General features: G+C 41.4%; 1 protein-coding gene across 2 annotated transcripts in view; it reads left to right on the top strand.

Moving 5' to 3' along the window:
- The first annotated feature begins 649 nt into the window (after window positions 1-649).
- The window catches only part of glra1 (glycine receptor, alpha 1), a 103,061-nt gene continuing 82,981 nt past the window's right edge, over window positions 650-20,729 (top strand). The window contains exon 1 of one of the 2 annotated variants that reach the window (XM_071458396.1): window positions 650-2,252. In XM_071458396.1, coding sequence (XP_071314497.1) covers window positions 2,182-2,252 — 71 coding nt within the window. In that variant the 5' untranslated portion in view covers window positions 650-2,181. The remainder of the gene's footprint in view (window positions 2,253-20,729) is intronic. The other variant, XM_071458398.1, reaches the window with a different exon arrangement.

The raw sequence follows: 20,729 nt of genomic DNA, 5'->3' as shown, positions 1-20,729 counted from the left end.
ATTAATAAATGGGATTGCTCCTATAGGTCGAGCATCAGACACAACAAGTATTTAATGTTCATAATAATAATAATAATAATAACAACAACAACAACAAAACGGCATGAGGGCAGACCTCACTATAAAAGTGCCAGTTATTATACCATAGAAAACAACTGAAAAGAAAAACTTTTGTTTTCCTGTGATAAATTTGCTCTATTACACTTTTATTTTGTTAAATCTGGAGCAATTTATCACTGCACTCCAATTCTTAGCCATCTTTTATTATTTATCCTTATGTTTTCAGAATATATTCATTTATTTTGTTCAACTTTAATTGATCTTTTTTTTTTTCCTTTTTTGCCACATGCCAGGCACTCTGAGTTGCCTCTGTGTTTGAACCATAATATCACAATAGACTCACTGCTGAGCACCACGGGCTCATCATATACCTCTTTAAGAACGCCACAGGGCTGTGAGGTCAGTCTAAACTCAACAGTAACTTCTTATTACAGTGATTTTTCCTTGGGGGATCTATGCGTAAGGGGCAGAGATCATGTCCAGCTAGTGACACCTCTGCGGGCCAATCAGTGACGGGCGTCAGGACTACGCTGGGCCAATGACAGCATCCTGTGGGCGTGTCTATCCACGGCGAGGTGCGTTTTTTGGAGTTTGCTAAATGACTGCAGCAAGAAAATACAGTGTCGGAGCGCGCCGAGCCTGGCTCTGCTGTCTGTTCTGTAGCTCCGTGTGAGTGTGTGTCTGTGTGTGTGCGCCGGGCAGGGGCCAGTATCGCTGCCGCTCTCCTGCCATGGAAGAGGGTCCACATCGGTCCGACACGCAGGTCTGCACGTTATTATAACACTCACCTCCTGGTGCGGGAGGGGGGAATGATTTATTTCTTTCTTTTTAACGGAAGCGGTGCCCGGATGGGAGCGGATGCGGAGCGCAGCAGCGGCCGCCGGTGCGTCTCCAACTTGACCACCACCAGACAATGGGAGTAGCTGAGCCGTGCTGCTGCAGCGCCAAGTGCCACTACTACTACTACTCGCCCCTGGGAGACAACTACGAGAAGAAGAAGGAGGAGAAGCAGCAGCGGGAGGAGGTAAAGAAGAAGGAGAGGGAGAAGAAGAAAAGGAGACAGACTTGTTCCACCTGCAGACCTCCTTCTCTGAGCAGCAGCGCCGGGAGTCCCGCAACAGCCGATACGCACGGATCCAGAGCGACGCTCCGGCTGCCTCTGGGATGCATGTGAGAGAAAAGCTGCAGATCTGAGAAGCAGCGCTCCTCTGCGTGGGTCTGTTCCGCGAGTGGAATTGGGGAATATACACCACGCACGCACAGTTTGCCAGTCCTCTGGAGACAGTGAGGCGCAGCCGCCAAAACAGCCCGTGATTCTTTCCCCCCAACCCCCCCCCCCACCACTGAAGGAATATGTCTTATTTCCCCTGTCACCGCTGTGGATCGCACAGACTGGACTTAAGAATAATTGGGTGTAATTGTGTGTCAATTAACAGCAGCCTGTGAGCTGCTGAGCTGCTAACCTCTTCTCCGTGACCCCCCCCCCCCCCCCCTTCCCTCCCCCTCTGCTCCTCCTCCTCCCCCCCTTCTGCCCCCCCCACCCCACCCCACCCCACCCCCTCACCCCCCAGGACACCGAGCCAAAAACCTGGTTCGTGCTGCCCCACCGGTGTCTCTGCCTGCCCCTGTCCGTGGTCCTGAGCACAGTCTCGGGTGGATTTTGTGGATTTTTCCCGGCTCCACTGGAGGCGCGATAGCGGACACGAGTATGATTTCATGGCCGGTGAGGTCATGAGCATCCCGCGGCTCGGCACCGGCGACTCTGGGATCTGAAACACACACACACACACACACACACACACACACACACACACACACATACACACACACACACATACACACACATACACACACACACACACATATCCAAACAAACACATAAAAAGAGGAACATTTTTTTTTGGCTCGCCTTGGAGGTCATAAACCATAACCACAACCCCCCCTCCCCTCTCCTCCTCTTCCTCCTCCTTTTCCACAACTAAAGGGATTTTTTTTTTTTTTTTTTCCTGGAGAGGAATTCATCCTCTCAAGAGTGTGACCCCCGCCCCTTCCCTCCGCAACACCTTGTCACCCCCTACCCCCTACCCCCCCCCCCCCCCCCCCCCCCTTCTCCAAAACAAAATGAGACTGGCAAAAATGTGCCGACTAAACGCGCTGGGGATCTATTTGTGGGAAACGGTTGTGTTCTTCAGGTAAGCAGAGGCATGAAACGGACCTCATGAGCGGGGGAAAAAAAATGACGTGTGTGTAATCTGTGTGGGAATTTGATGAAAATGAAATTTGCATTTTTATTGCTTTTAAAATTAGAGCTTGTTGGGGGGGGGGGGGGACCCAGGTGAAATCCTGTCAAAGTTGCCTCTGGGTTGAGTTGTGTTTTTTTTTGCTCATGTGCACGAATTAGTGAGTTGAACTGAGTCGCATTGGATCCGTGCAGGATTCTGTGTGTGTGTGTGTGTGTGTGTGTGTGTGTGGAGCAAACAGCGACCACTAGTGGGCAGGCTGCGTTCATGACATCCCTCTCCAGAATGTCAACAGGCATGTGGGGAGAAAAGTAGACTGGCATAGCTGCACATGCTTTGGCTTTTAGAGTGGTGCTCTTATTCATGACTCCTGAAGCTGCTGCTCACAGTGAGAAATGCACACGCACTGTGATGTTAAAGGCTTGTGTGGGTGATGTCAGTCAGTGTGTAGAACACAGACAGGTTTCCTGTCCCCGTGAAAAAGGGATTTTTCATCCAAAAATAATGGCACTTGCGAATAATTTCACTCCTTCTGCACACACAGCTTCCCTTCTTTCCTGAAAAACCTCATCTCATTCTGCCTCACTGGCTCAATAATACAATCAGCTGTTTGTGTGAGGTCTGCGTTGTAATTTCTTCTTTCATTACAAGCAATCCATTAATCGATTAACAGCAATTCATTCTGCTGCCGCTGCTGCCCTGGACGTACGTCAAGCTGAATCCAGAAGAGAAGGAAAAACAACAGATAAGTCAAACGCAGCGTGCGAGAGAGGGGCCTTGATGAATAGGCAACTTTGGAGGCAGTGGGGGATGAGTAAAACGTTGCTTCCAGCGGGGAGGAGGAACTGGAGATGACCTCAAAATCAAAATGGGTACACCAGGGTAAAAAAAGGAAAATATGCAAAAATATGGCAGGCTGTAGCTGAAGCAGAGCATGTAAGGCAACAGGATAATTCAACCACATTTGAATCCTGAAAATAAAGAGGAATGTATGCAGCAGTGGGCGGGGGAATATGGCAAACACCGCCGCCACACGACTGGACGCTCTAGGGGGATGTCGCCCATTGTTTTTGGTTGGTGGTGTTGTCACCTGGTGTTTTCTGAATGAATGTGGATGAGTGGGTTTGGCAGTCGTTGGTTTTGGTTGATAGTGAGTTTCCTGTGAACAGAAAGGGCTGGATGACATTTGTGGTGCTTGTCAACGATGACGCTGGTCATGTCTGGCGCTCAGGTTTCGACAGTAGCAGCTAATGAGGGCATTTTGTCTTTAAAAAGATTCACCTGTATCGTAATTATCAACGACAAGAAAAGTTAAGAAAACCAACTAAGAAACGATGCTGAATAACAAAACAAAGATCAGTTGGACCAAGATAAACAGGTTGAAGGTTGTTTTGAAGAGGACTGTGGCTGGAAAGATGGAGGGCAGCTAGAGAAGAGGGACGGTTGACTCTGGAGGTTATCTGGCTCCGGGCCACTTTGAGGCATCTAATGCATCATCAACAAGGTGAAATGCATTTAACAAAGAGTGAAAAAGTGTCACTGCCCTTCACAGGCTTTAAATTGCTCTCCAGGGATCATAAATATTAGCAGCAGGCTTTTGAGGGGCTCGTTGAGCTCACAGGGTTCAGACAACAAGTGAATCACTCGTTCAGATGATAGGTCGACACTTTTAGACTAACTTCTGTGTTTGTATGATGACTGACGTGCAGTGGTGGAAGAAGTCTGCCCTAATAAATCAGGAGAAAGTTGCAAAAACACTGTTAGGTACTTTTCTTCGTTCAGTACTTTAAGTATTAGGAATACAAGTATTGTGCTATTGTGGAATAATTCTTACTAATGCAGTAACAAGTGAGAAGCATTTTAGTGTAGCTGGATGAGTTGAAGCTCATTTAAACGACTTTTAAAGGGATCCCACTTACACATGAAAATTAGTTTACAAGTAAAAACAGTGTCATCATTTCTTCTGTTGCTCTGGAGGAGCTTTAAGACCCTGATGATGTCAATTTTAACACAGGGATTTTTAAAAACAAAAAGAGACTTAAAGATGTTGAAGTATACCAGGCAGGCAGGTAAAATGAAAAATGCAATCCAATTGCATTTTGGGAATTGTGGGATCGAGAGTTTTTGAAGCTTGATTCAAGCTAGGGACCGGAGGTTAGGTTATCTGAGCCGCTGCTGCATCAGTTCCAACCCTCCTTCTGTCTTTTGAAATTCTCTAAAACTTTATGTGACGCCACACTAAATACCCGGAGTGCTTCTTTAATTTCTTCATGTACTGTTGGGCAGTTGAACAATATATTAAGAGTAGAGCTGTAATGTCCACAGGAACAAACTGACTTGTCAAAAGTTAAATCAGGGTTCCCACTCTCTTCTACAGATCATTTTCCAGGACTTTTCCAGGATGTTTTCAATGATGATCTAGCTCATATGACAGACAGGAGTCATGGCAAACACCAATATGTTCCTATCTGTGGAAGTCTGATTAAAAATGAGCAATGACGAATAATTAAATTAATTGAATGAAGTTTTAATCTTCCAACCTGCAGCATGTGACGTGACTTCAGGGTGCGTTCAGTCCAGTAAAATAACCATTATTATAACCTGAACACATAACATCTAACCTGTTTTGTATGTAAAATCCTATAACCACTAACCACAGTCATCAAATAGATGTAGTGGAATAAAAGAAAATGCCGTTTTCCTCTGAGATATCACGGAGCAGCAGTGGAGCCCAAGCAGCTGCTTTAGCTTATTTTTCTGTGGGAACAAATAGTAAACTGGGAATGAGCCTATTTACTTTTACCCGCTGTTTTTCCCCAATTTACACAGAATGCATATTGTATGCAAATATCTCACAGTGTAATTTGGAAACGTGTTTGGGCTTCACATTTCCCTACCTGCAGGCACCTTGCACGTTTTGCTTTATTCACGTGTGGATATGATTTCCCTGCACGGCCTCTGAGATATTTCATTATGTGAACTATCAAAAGCGTTTTCCTACCTGCTGCATCGACTCCCTCATTTCCATTGAATATGGCATCCGTTTAGAGTAGGGATGGGTGGTGGTATTGGAGGGGGGGGGCAGTGGCTGCAGGAGTTTTGCATTCAGCACATACTGTTTAGTTAATGAACCAGAGTCGGGATATTGCCGTCTCAGCTCCTCGGGCCTGGACTCTGCAGTTCCCTGCTTAATTGATATCTCTTTCCCCTCCATCCCGACCCAGACCCCCTACACCTCATTCCACATTCAGCCTTATTACTAAACATTGATTAGCCTGTCAATGGCCAGGGCCAGACCTGATGAATACACATTTAATGCTCAAACATATCTCTCTCTCTCTCTCTCTCTCTCTCTCTCTGTCTCTGCTCCTATTATTCATCAAAGAGGCAGGGGATGGCTGAGAATTTAGATTGAGACCAGACCTGCAGGAAACGTTCATCTAAACAAAACCTTTAATCTTGTATTCAGGTTTGAATGTGTGAACTCTGTCAAGACAGGTGAAAGGAAGTGCCAAGAAGGTGAGATAATGCCCCTTGTCAACTTTTTGAACAAAATGGGGAAGCAGCCTTATTTCAAAACACTGTCACTATTTAGAGGAGCACCAACGGAGCAAGTGAAACTGACCTTTGACCTCTACTATACTGGAGGATCTAAGAAACTTGTTCTGCTGTCACATTACTATACGAGTGGTTGGAGATAAAAGCATCAGAAAAAGTACTCTTTTTCATTTCCTCAGGAATGTTATGAAAATTAATTTAGTGATCCAGACAAATACTAACAACACTGGAATAATAGGAGCAAAGACAGTACCAATACACTCTATCCATTTTTGACAAATCATTCAGAGTAACAAACTGACAACAGATATATATTTATGTAAAAAATAAAACAATATACTTACACTGCCCTGTACATGAAAGGCTAGAGGATATATGACTGAAATAAATTTAATTGTATTTTAAATGAATTTCACTTCCTCACAAAACCATCTTGGGTGAAACTTAGTGGTAGAAACGTAATTGGCAAAATATAAGTTTAATAATAAGATTTAAAATTACAGTTAATTAGTATTTGGTGGCTGCATTGTGATCCTTAAATCTTTTTAAATATCTGATCTAATAAGTGTAGTTTTTAAAAACACATGATCATCATTATATTTTGCTCAGAAAATATTAAAATTGAAAAGGACAGATTCCAATGTACAGAAAAAGGTACATTAGAAAGTTGACAAAGTTTTAAGTCATGTTACACTTTGTTTTTTTAATCCTTGAAACGTCCTTTGTGTCTTTGAGCCATGAGATAAAATTGAAATAATCTACTGAGAAAATCGAGGGACATTGTTCCTGGATTTTCATGTTGTGAAAAAAAACCCAAAACATCATGAATGATTTAGTGGCACATTTTACCTTTGAATCTCAATGAAGAAAAAATGCTTCCTCTTATTCCTCTAAAATTTTAATGTGTTCTGGGAAATAAAAACCAAAATAAAACAATTTGTGCAACATTATGACATTTGATTATACAAATTACTTCACACAAGTGAAATTGTTTTGGGAAAAAAGGCACATTTTAGCTCAATTTAGTATTTTTTTCATTAGTTTTAGGATCAATTACTTGTTTCCTTATTTATTCATTGCAGTGCAACAATGACTTAAGTGAAAGTAAATAGTCTGAAGGGTCACATTTATCTTCCCTGCCTCTAAAAACAGGAGATGGAGCTTGAGAAAATCCAGCTGCAAAAACCTTAATGCGAGCTATTGCTAGCTTTCAGTAGCTGAGCAAGCTAGTGTGTTGTGTCCCTTGCTAAACCAGTTCTGTATTTACTTTCTGCCAGCTTATTTGTCAGTCATTTGTTAATTTTCACTTGTCAGGATGTTTTAGACTGTTAAATTACTGCTAATTCAAAAATTGATTACTTCCTGTTGCTGTCACATGAAGGGTTTTATTGTGAAGGATCAGGAAAACGAATTGTATCGATAAGGTTAAGGCCGAATGATCTTTGCTCGAAAAGCGTTTGTGACGTTTGGTCCATAGCATGTACATTGCTTTTAGTAAAAATCCTACACTGATAGATGAAACTACGCCTTTAAGGCCTGAACATGAAGTCATGTTGATTACTGCACTAGACAGTGATGGTGAGCTACCGCAGCTAGCAGGCTAACAGGCTGACTAGACATAAAGCTAATCAGTTGGATGATTGATGATAGAATCAGCTTCTGCTGCCGCTGGCACGGTGTTGACTTAGGCAATGTTAGTGCATATAAACCATGATTCTGAGGAAGTGTTTCACAGTCCACTTCTGAAACAGAGTCACAGCATAAGAGCAGTACTGAGGTGCACAAGGAAAACAAGATGTGCTCCTCAGGCCTCGTCCGCACATTGTCCACTTCTATCGACCGCTCGGGCAGGAACGATTAATCAAACCGGTCAGCGCTGCATTTACAGAATGCCGACGCACAAACCATGACCATCAGGGAATACCAATCAGTCAGTCACAATGATTGACAGGCCTCTGAACAGCCATTGACATCTCTCCCTTATTGCTTTTTTACCAGGCTGTTGGAACAGCAGAAATTTTGAGGTCAGAATAGGAAGCTGTGGGGAAAGTTCTCCCCTTGAACCATGATGCATGTGAGTTTTGCCTGTTTGTATTCATGTGCATGTTTCTGAACATTAAACTGCGTGTTTTTGCACTGAATGTGTGTTTGACATTTCAGTGGAGAGGTTTATGCTAAATCAAGAGCATATGTATAGTTTGCTGCAAATTCCTCTAGAGGGAAATTTAAATTCACTGATTTAGATACAATTATGTGCAGAATTTATTATCTCAGTTGTTGAGGAGTGTGAAAAAAGAGAAGCACAGGCTCTTCTGTTTACACTTTGTTCATAAAGAGAAAATCAGGCGCTGGAGGTGATTTGCAGCCACGCTCTATGTGGTTTTACGGCCTTGTTTGTCGCAGTGCAGCCACGACAAATAAAGTATCTGCAGGTTTTCGAGAGCTGAGCTTCTCCAGAGAAACAAACAAATTCCTCTCTTCTTTCGATCAGGTGCTTCGCTCATTCTGCCTCATAACGCAGATTGATCGCCTCCCTCGTTTCCGGGTGCTTGCACAGATCGTTACTATGCACGTGAGCATGCAAGGGCCCACAGTATGCAAACTATTCATCTTCATCCTGAGCGAAATGTGCAGAGACCGACCTTTTCCTCTATGGATTTCTATATTCAATAAAACACTTTATTCTCTCAAGTGGAAACAAGTGAGCAGTCCATATAAACACCCAATCTAAACAGTTCACCTCTGGGCTGCTACTCTCACAGATCTTTATGTGCAACGCCATCAAGTCACTGTTCAAGGGGAAAATATATGCAGAATCTATAGGGACAATGTAATCTATTATTTATATTATCAGGACGGATATTCTGCCGTGCCTGATGCTCGTTACCTATCAGCTCCTGGAAGGTAACCTTGAGCTGGCCTTGAAAAAGCAGCTGTATGTAAGGACCTCAGGAGCACACACACACGGACACACACACCTCCGTCACATCATAGGGCAAATTAAATCCGACTCTACCAGTTCATGAAATAAATTGATGTTGACATTCGGCGATTTCGAGAAGGTCATTCGTCGGCTTTTTAAATTATTTTAAGTAAAGATGCCGTGGATGTCAGACGTTGTTGAGTCTTGATATTAAATAGAAGTCCTTATCCTGAACCAGCAGAATTGAAAGTGGGACAGGCCTGACTTTTTACAAAGACCAGAGTGATTTAAAAAGAGACTGAAGGTCCCGGTGGTTTGTTCATTAAATAAAAGGTTAGTCTCCACATCGACAGTCAGATAAAACCGAGCCGTGAAAGAATGACTCGCTGGAATGTCATGTTACCTTGAGTGATATTTTATTCAGTGTAACATTTCTAGTTGTGGCATTCATTAGCTATGTAAGTGTCGTGCCTCCGTGCTGGCTGTCATCGTGTATTTACAGTCATGTTGCAGACTCGCCTCTGTTTCCCTACGAGCAGATTTTGATTCGACCTGGAACCTAGAACACACTGAACAGAGTGGAATGCTGTTCTTGGTTGTTCGTGTGAGGCACAAGGTCAAAGTTGAAGTGAGAAAGAATGAAAAAATGACTTTTTTTCCTCTGGAGCTGTTGCACACTGGGGAAAACACAGAGCTGCTGCTCGTATCAAAGCGACTGTACATACTGAAGCTGCACGTGTGAGACTTTGACCCGAGTCAGAGCTGAGTCACAAACCTGACGATATTTCACTTATTTGACACTTGACTCCCTAAAAAGTATGACCCACGGACAGACACACACCTGGAATTTTATAGAAGGCCTCTGCATTAAAGAGGACTTGGTTCACCTGTGCAGAAAAAAAAGAAAACTTTAATAAAAAGCAGAGGAGACAGACAGAGAGAGACAGATGTAGAGAGAGAGAGAGAGAGAGAGAGAGACCGAGGAGACAGACAGAGAGGGAGACAGACAGACAGACAACAGAGAGAGAGAAAGAGAGAGGAGACAGAGAGAGAGAGAGACAGAAAGAGAGAGACAGGAGAGACAGACAAAGGGGGAGAGAGAAAGACAGAAGGAGAGAGACAGACAGACAGAGAGAGAAAGGGACAGACAGACAGAGGAGACAGACAGACAGACAAGAGACAGACAGACAGAAGCAACAGCCAGACAGACAGAGGAGACAGACAGACAGACAGAGGAGACAGACAGACAGATAGAGGAGATAGACAGCAGACAGACAGAGGAGACAGACAGACAGCAGGCAGACAGACAGACAGACAAGAGACAGACAGACAGTTTCTCAGCCCTCTTGCTGTTCCTGTTGTGAATGCAACTTAAAGCTCTGGTTCCTTTTCCTCCGGTTGTGTATCGAACCTCAGACACAGAGGAAACAACATTATTTATTCACAGTGAATGTAAATAAATAATGTTGTTGTTTGTGATGGCAGTTTTGATTAGTTTTAACAAAGCATAGCACATTAACGGAAAATGTTAACGATACCATCAATAATACTAATAGGTGCTGTGCCTGTTAGATTTGCACTATGAAGACTTGATTTGAGACTTGCTTTGACAATACATGAGGCTCAAGAAAAAAAAGGTGACATATACAACAGAGGCCCATACACAGTGAAGACAGTTGCTTCTTCAAGCAAAGGAGAAGCTTCAGACTTTCCAAAATCAACAGACCAACCTCTAGTTTCTGCAATGATTGACTCAGGATTTATTTTTACTCATCTTTATCCCCCATAATTCTTCCATCACCCATGTTAACTACATAATCAAGTATTTGATGTTTTAGTTTGCAATAAATCAGTGACACAATATTAAAAAGCTGACATCAATACATTACAATACAGAAAATGCATGATGTACATCAGATAGTCAAATTTATTAGGCTTTAATTTTTATCTTTTATTTTTAATCTTATACGTTTGTAAACAACAGGACAGAATGTTTGAATCATCACATGATTTGATTCAAAGTTGATAAATGATATTGAAAAGCACCGCAGTGGGTGTAGCCATTTGTAACATGAGTGCTGGTGTTTCACCACAGTCAGTAGCCTCACAAGACCAGAATGCATTGCAGAGCTGAGGCAGATGAGGCAGACGGAGGAAATGTCGATCAAACAAAACAGTTATTTAGAATATCAGATAATAACTGTTGGGGTGTATCGAACATCAAAGATTGATGATTAGAGGGTGATTGAAGTCAGTGAGGGGGAGTTTTCCTCTGTGGCCAGAGAACAAATACAATTATCTGATTTAATTGATTGAAATTATTTCATCCAATTAAGAATTCAATAATCGTCTTTGATCCCCGAGGGACAAAGCTATCTTTTTTTTTCTGGCTGCTGTGAACATTAAAACTAAAGGTCACAGTTCAGAGATCGGGAGCAGGAGCTCTGGAGCCAGCTGGGATTTATTTGTATTGCTCAAGGACACTAAAGAAAGGATGGAGAGCTGAGCCCCCCGCTCCTCTCAGAAATCACCCAGTGTCAGTTAGCATACACTCCTGGTTCAGCCAAATTAAAGTGACTGTGTTATTTATGAACTTGCCCTCAGGCTGTCTCATTTGTTCTGCAGGTGCCCAGCTGATATTTACCACTCACATCTCCTATCATAACAAATCATAACATGCATATATATTAATTTATATATATATATATATATATATATATATATATATTTTTTTTTTTTTTTTTTTTTCCTGTGATCAATTTCCCCAAGTCCTCTAATGAAAAACAATTGACTTCTATGGTGGAGTTTGCTGCCATCCCCACACTAATTAACTTCTGGGCAGGTTCATTTCCAAAACTTGATGTATGATAATACATTATTGATTAGCAGACAGAGACAGATTTGCACCATAAATAACAGAGTGTATTATCAATGGCCTCTCAGCGCTGGAACTCAGTTACAGTGGAGGTGAGTTCCTGGAAATGTTGGGAGCAACAGTTCATTTCTGTAATGAAAGAGTTGGACGGCAACACGAGACGTAGTGTCAATCTCTGTTTGTTGTGTAACAGAAGCTGTTTAGAAAGTGGGAAGACTTTTCTTACAGTCATGTTTGTTATCCAGCACCATTACAGCATTGTTAAAATTCCAAAACTGATTATGTGAGGCTTTTTTTGGATATTTCCTTTTCCTGCAGCTTAGCATTTGGTATCTAAAATCTAAGTCTAAGTCAAATCAAGTTTCTATCAATTTTTATAAATTCATGTTTTAATTATTAAAAAACAAAAAAAAGGTTAGAGGAATAAGCAGTTTCACTACTGCTTGGTGTAGTTCATAAATTAAAGAAAAACAGCAATATTATTGTTAAAGATGCAAAACGTTTTCATGTTAAAATGTTATCAAACTCTACAGCAGCTATAGTATAAAAAAAGAAATATAATATAAACACAAAAGCACAAAAATAGTTTATTAAATCAAATAATTTGATATGAGCGATATTAAAAAAGGACAATATAAATTTGTAGAAAAAATAATTTCCTAACATTAGTTGAAAATATGGATCATTACATTATTACAAATGAAACACGCTGAGGAGTCATCTGTGTTCAAACCCTCTGGGGCTCAAACTGCAAATTTCTGCCACTCCAGAATTTAAATGTATACTTCAAGTTTCATTTCCAAACCTGCCCCCAAAGCTTTTTAATTTTAGAAGCTTTAATATCACATAAGACTTATCACAGCTGGTGGACCCCGAAGTATCCAAAGTGCCTCACAGCATTATGGGTACATGCATTTTTAATACAAATGTCCCAGTGGGATTCAAACTCCAAACTCCAGACCTGCCCTGAACCTCAGTGAACCAGTGACTGATTTGTTTGATTAACACAATAATTAAGATCATTATTCAACCTATATATTTCTATCTACTCATGTAACTGCATGAGGTGACTCCTTAACTTGACTGATACACTGTTTAGCACTGGGCTCAGCAATGCAGCTATTCCTTGACCATATGACAAGTTGTGCTAGATGCTGTACAAGTGGATGGATGAACTGGCAGGATCCAGCGCATAAGGCCCCCTGAATCACAAATCAACGTATATTAATTTCTGCTTGTGTGAGGAATAAACACACAAGATATAACATGTCAATAATTAAGAAGTTTGCGCTCTGAAACCAGTGTTGCACTCTGATTGGCTTGCGATGATGGTTTGTTGCTGCGCGGAGCAAAGCGATGTTCAGGGGGTTGAATGCGCCCAGCCTCCTCCCTGCTGCTCCCCTTCTTCTTCTTATTAGCAGGGCTTGTGCTAACACTTGCTTCTTAGCACTGGAAAGATGCATCTTTGTTGCTGGCAACGATAGACTCTATACAAAGCAGGAGCTTCCCGCTTCATAGTGACATGTCTCACCATCTTTGTTCTGTCCTCGGCGACTCCCCTGAACAGTGCACTGAACTGAGTGGCGAGCACAGCATAGTCTCCTTTGTGGAACTTTTTCCACAGAATTTGAGGTGAGAAAGAAACAGAAAATGACAGAAAATAACTGAGTTTGCTGGGTGTTTGCACCACACAGACAGAAAACAGAGGCCAACACAACCCACTGCAGCAGCCATAAGCGTAAAGCCAGAGTGTTTCCCTGATCATTTGCACTGCAAACAGTTCAGTAAAGTCTTTTGCCCTGTGAATGTGGAAGCGTGATTGTGTGTTTGCTGTGGTTTCTGGTGTAACTGGAGCAGTGGAGTGTGTGAGGCAGCTCAGCTATCCAAGTATCAGGCCTTCATGTGTAGTGATGAGCGAGTGTTTGCTGTGCGAGTCTGGAAGCCTATCTGTTAGTGCCAGAGAAGCGAGCAGCCCTTTGCTTTCCTGAGTGTTACTAAACGCAAGGATGAGATCAATTAGGGATTCAGGTCTTCAGAGGCTTTAGGAACATAATGAGGAACACTTAAGGCTAATGATTGGTGCCTTGCATTAGCCCACACCTCTCCCTCACTCTCGCTTCTCTCTCTCCTCGCTGTGTGCATATCAGACACCGGCGCAGGACGACTCAGCTGTTTTTTTTTTTTCCTTCTTCTTCTTCTTTGCTGCCTCAGCGTTGGCCACAGGTCTGCACAGCGGCCACAGCCAGCATTGATCTGAAATAATTAAAGCAAATCCAAACTTTGATCATGGAAACCCAGAGAACAGGACGCTCAGGGGGGAGATTATCAGCGTGGGCAGATGGAAAGGCCTTGGACAACTTTCGACCATGTTGGCGCTTGTTTGCCGGTTACATCCATCGACTGTGAATCACTTCTTCCAGTCTATTGAACTGTGTGTTTACATGTGGAATAACAATGAATGTACTGTGAATACCACGAGTTAAAAAGCACATCTGAAACTGTGACACCACAATATAGTGGGCTGCAGCTGAATTTAGTTTTATATTCTTTTTAATGTAGTTTTATATAATAAGATAAAATAAAACAATATACAAATTAATGACAACAAGGAAAGGAAAATGCAGAGCATGATCTCATGTTCTGTTCTTAAATGGTTCATAAACCAGTTAAATCTCATTTAATGGTGGCTGTCACTTATTTTATTAGTCATGGGTAGTACTCAGTGTGTGAAAACTAACAGGTCTCCCAGATTAAAAGACAAGCCATGTTGTTTGTCCCTGCCCTTTAAAATCTGATGGCACTTTCAGATAGATTACCCCAAATTAAAACACTGCGGCAGGGAAACATCTTATTACAGCAGATGAATGCAGATGTTTATATTGGAATTATAATGCCCATAAAGCAGATGTTTTTTATATTTGTACACCTGTGTCATGAACCATTTTCCAGCTTGTTCAACACAGGTGCGACAAACAGGAGCAGCGGCTTCATTCCATTTAGCTGTTATAGGACCAGGGCTCGACTGTTGTGCATGCAACCTCTCTGGTATGGCTTACTGGAAGCTAAAGGGTACAGAGCCATCGTTAACTGTTATTAGCTCTGCCTGTGCTAGTCAAAGAGTCATCTGCTGCTACATCTTTGTCTGTGCTGGTTGTCTGGACCTCTACAAGCCTCAGACTCAGCTTTATGAAGATAACACCGGAGAAGACATTTCATGGTGAGCAGCGGCTGGAGACGTTGTCTCTTGCTGTGAAGAAATCAAGTGAGAAAACAAAGAAAAGACAGTGCAGGACATTGTTTTCAGTGTGTGTGTGTGCAGCGTGCTGTAGTTGTTTTGGACGACCACAGATACCACTAGTTCAGGCAGGTGGGTGGAATGTTCTGTTAACTGGTTTATTCATGAGAACTGGAAACCATGGAAAATCAGGACATTTGCAGCATGAAGCATTTTCAGTGATATGAAAGCAGGTGGGCTTTTAAGAGCACCAATCAGACGTGTTAGCCAAGCATTTATGCAAATTGGACAAACACCTGTCAGACGTTTAGCTCCGTGACACAACAAACATGATCAATAGGACTGCGTCTTCTCCTTTTGACTTCTTTCTAAAATGCGTCAGGTTTTTTCTATAATTTTGCTATTGACACAGACAGAACAGAAAAAAACAGGAGCAGATGATGAAGGTTAACTAATACCCTTCATCATCAAAATCATCATCAAAATTTTGGAGTTTTCTTTTTTTGTGTGACCAGTCATAACTAAAAGTCATAGGAATTTAGTTTTTCTGACCTGGAACTTTTAGCAGGAAGCAGAGAAGATATCATCCAGTTGCGCATCACCTCTCCGGCTGTGTCCTCCCCTCAACAGGCTATATAATCCAAATGAACTTTGATCTTTGAAAAGTCTGAGACAGTTTGAAATTATGTTTTGTCTCCTGGTTCCTGTAGCTGCAGTGAGAGCAGGACAGTGACGGAGGTGTACAAGTGTCCAACTCCCTCTTCTACATTTCACCACGTCACTGTACTTCAGTGTCGTCCCATGCTTCACATCCAGGGGAAATTATCTTTGTGTGGAGGCCGCGCTGGTGTAATCCCGGTCTGTGACTAATCTGATTGCAGCGTCATCAGCCCAGCAGTGTGTCTGTTCAATGCTAATTTGAAAGCCATTTCACACGGGTCTTATGCTTTATTGTATCATCTCGGCAGTGAGAGCTGTGTTCAAACAACAGAAATTTGTTTCCTTTTTTTTTTTTTTGTGAGAGAGCTTGATCCTATCACACTCCACTTGTCGTGGTTGTAAAGAGGATTTAGCTCGGATTCGTCACGTCGCGGCGGGAATTATTGGCGCTGAGATAATCTCTGATCCACCTAATTTGCTGTCACAGAGAAAAGAATTGGATGAAGTGTGAGGGACCAAAAAAGTCTAATGTCTTCTTATTGATTGCATCGACTCTGAGTATGACAGCGCTGCAGTTTTGGGAGACACCATCAGAGTTGTATTATCTGATTACTTGTGGTTTAGAGATGGTCATCCTCTCCGACTCTCCAGTGACACCTGAGCTTGTTATATCTGCTTGTTATCATTAGCTGACTTTCATCATTCACCCATGTGACCTCAGGAGTATTGCAACCACGCAGCAGTTAGTGTGAAATGTCCAAACAGACAATTATCACCACAAGGTGATCACTTGTGTTTGATTTAATCCCAGTGGTCACAGTAATCTGAGATCATTTTCACAGTTAACACTAATTATTCTAATAAATATAATTTAGTTAAAAGGGTATTTCCAAGTAGCTTTATGCGTCATACAAGGATAAATCAGACAGCATCAGGGGTGCTGTCTTTGTAGTGAAGTGTTTGTGCACATGCAGACTAACACACTTCAGAAGCTCGCAGCAGTGCATCTCCAGACGGATAGAAAATAACTTTGTTAGTGTGTAAAATTTCAAGTGAAGTGATGCACAGTGTGCCGCATGTCTCTTTTAGGATGTAAATGTTAAATTTTTAAAGTGACAAACTGGCTTGAAAGTGGGACAGAGAAATATAATTGAAGTTTTTGATCAAGGCCAGTGAGTGTCTGCACCTCAGAGCAGCTGTGTCAAGATGAGGTCCAGGTCCGGGGACCTGCCGGAGTCCCAGGGGAGCCTCCAGAAAAATCCATGTAGAGAACGTATGAGGGTGTGATTGTTTCTGGTTTCTGCTCAGCCACAGACAGTTATCTAAATTACATCTTAAGAAACATTGGATGATGGAACCATTTTAACAACTCTGATCAGTCTATTTTAGAAATAGCTGTTAGATGATATTGTGGCGTTAAATCATTCAGTTGTTACTGATGAAAAGACTTTGGTTCACAGCACAAGTATTTTATTTCCAAATTGCTCCTCATGTCTGAATTTTGAGCACAGATTAAATTGAGGGTTGCCTAGAGTAGAGCCAGCTGCATCAAACGGGTGTCAAAAACCTCTAATTTGACACAAAAGATGATTTCTACATCTGTTCTCAGTCTCCTGCATTTATTGGAAATATTGTTTTATCATGTGGGCAACCAGGGAGCAACAAATAAATAGATTTTAAAAAACACAAAGCAAGTGTTTAAGTGAGGGAACATGTGGTGATTTTTGTTGTGAAGTGAAAATAAAGATACTTGGTTATGGTCACTCACAATGTTAAATGTATCCCACACCATTACGGATGGGCAGTAACGTTTACATGTGTCCAGTATATTCCATATAAACAGGATGCTGACAGAAAAAAAAAAAAAAACAAAAAACAGATTTTGACCTTTTTGTCAGTGGAGCTTGAGGGTTTCAACATCTGTGCAGACTTTGCTTTTTGTTCCAAGTCTCAAAATGTGAAGGGGAGAAAAAAAAACAGTAATGTTAGGTTTTTATTTTAGAGAAGTGATGACATAAAGTGCAGCGTTGGCCTGCAGACACATGACCTTCTGTCACCACAACAAGGACGGCCGGGGGTGGGGGGTGGGTTGGGGTGGCCGTCCTGCTGATGACAGACAGGAGTCTCCACAAAATGTACAGATTCTGCCTTTTATACATGACTGAAGAATTTGATCATTTTAGTTTGTTTTTTTTTTTTCATTATTTTAGTTTTTTTCATAATTTATGTGATCATTGTAATGATAATCAGTCGTAGTGGAAAAACATGTCAAAACAAGTTTGATTTAAAAACTCTCCTTAAGACGGGCTCAGACTACATTACCATGATTATCCGGTAATGTGACGGGTTCACAGAAACCATCCAAACTGATGCAGACAGAACGTGTTTGACATTTAGAGGTTAAAATCGGGATAATCTTGATTATGATTCTGTTTGTTCTGGAGCAGCTGACAGTGTTGCCAAACAACAGTAAACGTTCTAGCCCTTGAGGCTAATGCTAGCTAGCGTTCTACTACTCCTACAGATATTAAAAGTGACAGTTAAAATCTCACTTCTGGTTCTCGCTGAAGAATAGACAACCTGTGCTCATTTCTGGTTTCTCATCTAGTCTCCTGCTTTTGTGACGTTACAACAAGTTGTTGCACCACTGGGATCATGTGAGGTGGTGTGTTACTCTGGCAGGATAATGTTATGCATGCGTGTTTGAGATTATAGAGAAGAACAGCATATGTGTGTGATACAACGTGATCTCCAAGTCAGTTAGGATGTTAAAACTCCTGTAGTCTGAGCTTTAGTCGCCACTTCCATTTCTTTTCCTGAGCCTCTGTCCCTTGAGATCATTTTAGCATCACTGATAAATCGTCTGAGTAGTTTGACCTCTGACCTTTAAACACTGATTGGACTGTTTGTCAGCTGTTTTCAGCTCTCTCGCCATTCCTCTTTGGATTTTGGGAAATCTTAAGTATACACTTTGCTAATTGCTGAAGATTCATACAAAACAATAGATTAAAAATGTAAAACCTTTAAACGTTGGCTTCATCTGCTCTGCTATCATCTATGGTGAACATTTTTGCTCAAATGTGACACCTCAAAAACCACTGGCTTGATTTTTAAAACATGTTTGGCACTTGTTGGCTCTGTGCACTGGCATTTAAAGAATTACAGGCTCAGTAAGAGGGAGGTCTGCAACTAAAGGTCAAAATTCTCTCTGAAAGGCCACAAATGTTATAAAACCTTCATGTATCTTGGTCCAGATTGGCCTGAAGCGTGCCTCTATCATTATGTTCATTTGTTCCATATTTAAAAATTGTGTTTCAGTGAACTCAGACTGAATCATGAGGCAGCAGCCTGAGTCAAACACTACGAGACAATTTGTCATTTAGTCCCTCAAACTGTGTCTGCCCCCTCTGCATGACTTCCTGTGTGCTGAGTGCAGATTCATCCACTAAAGCTCATGCAAGTTCTATCAGTGTAGGATGCCTCAGCGATGGAAAAGCCATGCCACTGCCATAATGTGGTGGTTATAGACTTAAGAATTACCTGATGAAGGTTATTAAGACCAAAATGTTTCATTAAATGTTTCAGCAGTTGAAAGATTTTAAGTTACTTTTATTATTATCAATGTTCAGATTTTTAAATTCAAATATTTCAGTTTTTAAAGGGGACATCTCCTCAACTCTTTTTGTCAATTATTTATATATATAATCTAATAGAGCTGATGCTGTATATTTATTAAAACTGACAAACAAAATCTCAACGTGTTTTATGAATTTACAGAAAAAGTCAACTTCTCAAGATGGATGGGAAGTCAGAAAAAAATTATGCTAAATTGACATTTATCATACTACAAGTAAACAAAATCTACCAGGCTAACAACAGCATGTAACCACCACATTCATCAAAAGCCTTGATGGTATTTACAATGTGACTTTTTTTACTCTGATCATCAACATCATCAGTCATGATGGTTCTAATATAATCAACTGTGTGGTGATTTATGATCTTTACAACATCATCAGCATTGCTGTCATCATTTAACAGCAGAGAGAGACGAAGAGAGCGAAGCCTCGTCTGTCAGCCGTGGACACAGTGAAATATATCTCTTCATTTACATTCAAATCAAATGTTATCAGGAAGTCGTTATTTTATTGTGGTTGTTTTTCTTTTAAAGACACCTCAAAACTCAAGTCCGGCCTGCTGACGGTCTACGCGGCTAACAGTCGGCTACTTATGCAGCCTGCAGACAGAGAGCAAGATAAACATTAAGTCTTATTTGTATCCACCTGTAATATTCACTCTATTTTTAGCTCTGGTTTGGTCTCCACTGACTACTGAGGGAAAAATATTTGACTATTTAGCTGGAAGGTGTTGTAGTGTTTTCACCAGCTGCTGTATTGTAGTTGGCAGACAGTGTACAGTAGGTTTGTTTGATGAAAAGCTGACAGACCATAAAACCAAAGGAAATGTACCATAAAACCAAAACAATGAGCTAAAAGGGGCAAATATACAATATATATGCTTATATTGTAGATGTATATTACATGAATCCATCCCAAAGGCTGTCAGTACATGTTATTATATACCGTGGGTTCCACTTCCCTAAAATGGGAAGATAGACATGTTAAAAATTAAACAGGAATTAATAAGAAAACATATATAAGCATAGAGAATTGTTATATATATATATATATATATATACGTTTAAGATATTATCACAGCGTTTTGCTTGTTTGTTTTCTTAACCACCATCATTATCGTTCATGAGACATTTAACCACGATGGCTGTATTCATGCTATTTATCTAAAGTTCATTTACTTTCAGCTGCATCACTTATGATGATTCTAATGTCATTATCAGAGCGATGATTTATGATCATCAGTGTTTAATACCGCAGACAGACAGAGACTGCATGGCTGGGTCCATCATCGGTGGTTGCTTCTGGTTGTTTGTGTGTGCGTTGAGAAGGTCATGTGACTCTGCAGGCGGCTCGGCCCTGTGACCTGACAGGCAGGGTAGAAGGAGACAGCAGCCAAACTTCATTTACCTCCTCTTCCCCCTCCCTTCTTTCTCCTTCCTCTCCTCCTCCTCTTCTACACCCCCTCCCCTCACACACACACACACACACACACACACACAGACACACACACAGACACGCACACACTCATCATCCTTCTTTA

This window comes from Trachinotus anak, unplaced genomic scaffold, assembly GCF_046630095.1.
Source record: "Trachinotus anak isolate AG129_WGS33_773 ecotype Australia unplaced genomic scaffold, CSIRO_AGI_Tana_v1 ptg000021l, whole genome shotgun sequence".
Taxonomy (NCBI): domain Eukaryota; kingdom Metazoa; phylum Chordata; class Actinopteri; order Carangiformes; family Carangidae; genus Trachinotus; species Trachinotus anak.
Note: the sequence above shows the minus strand (reverse complement) of the source record. Positions and strands in the feature narration are given on the sequence as shown.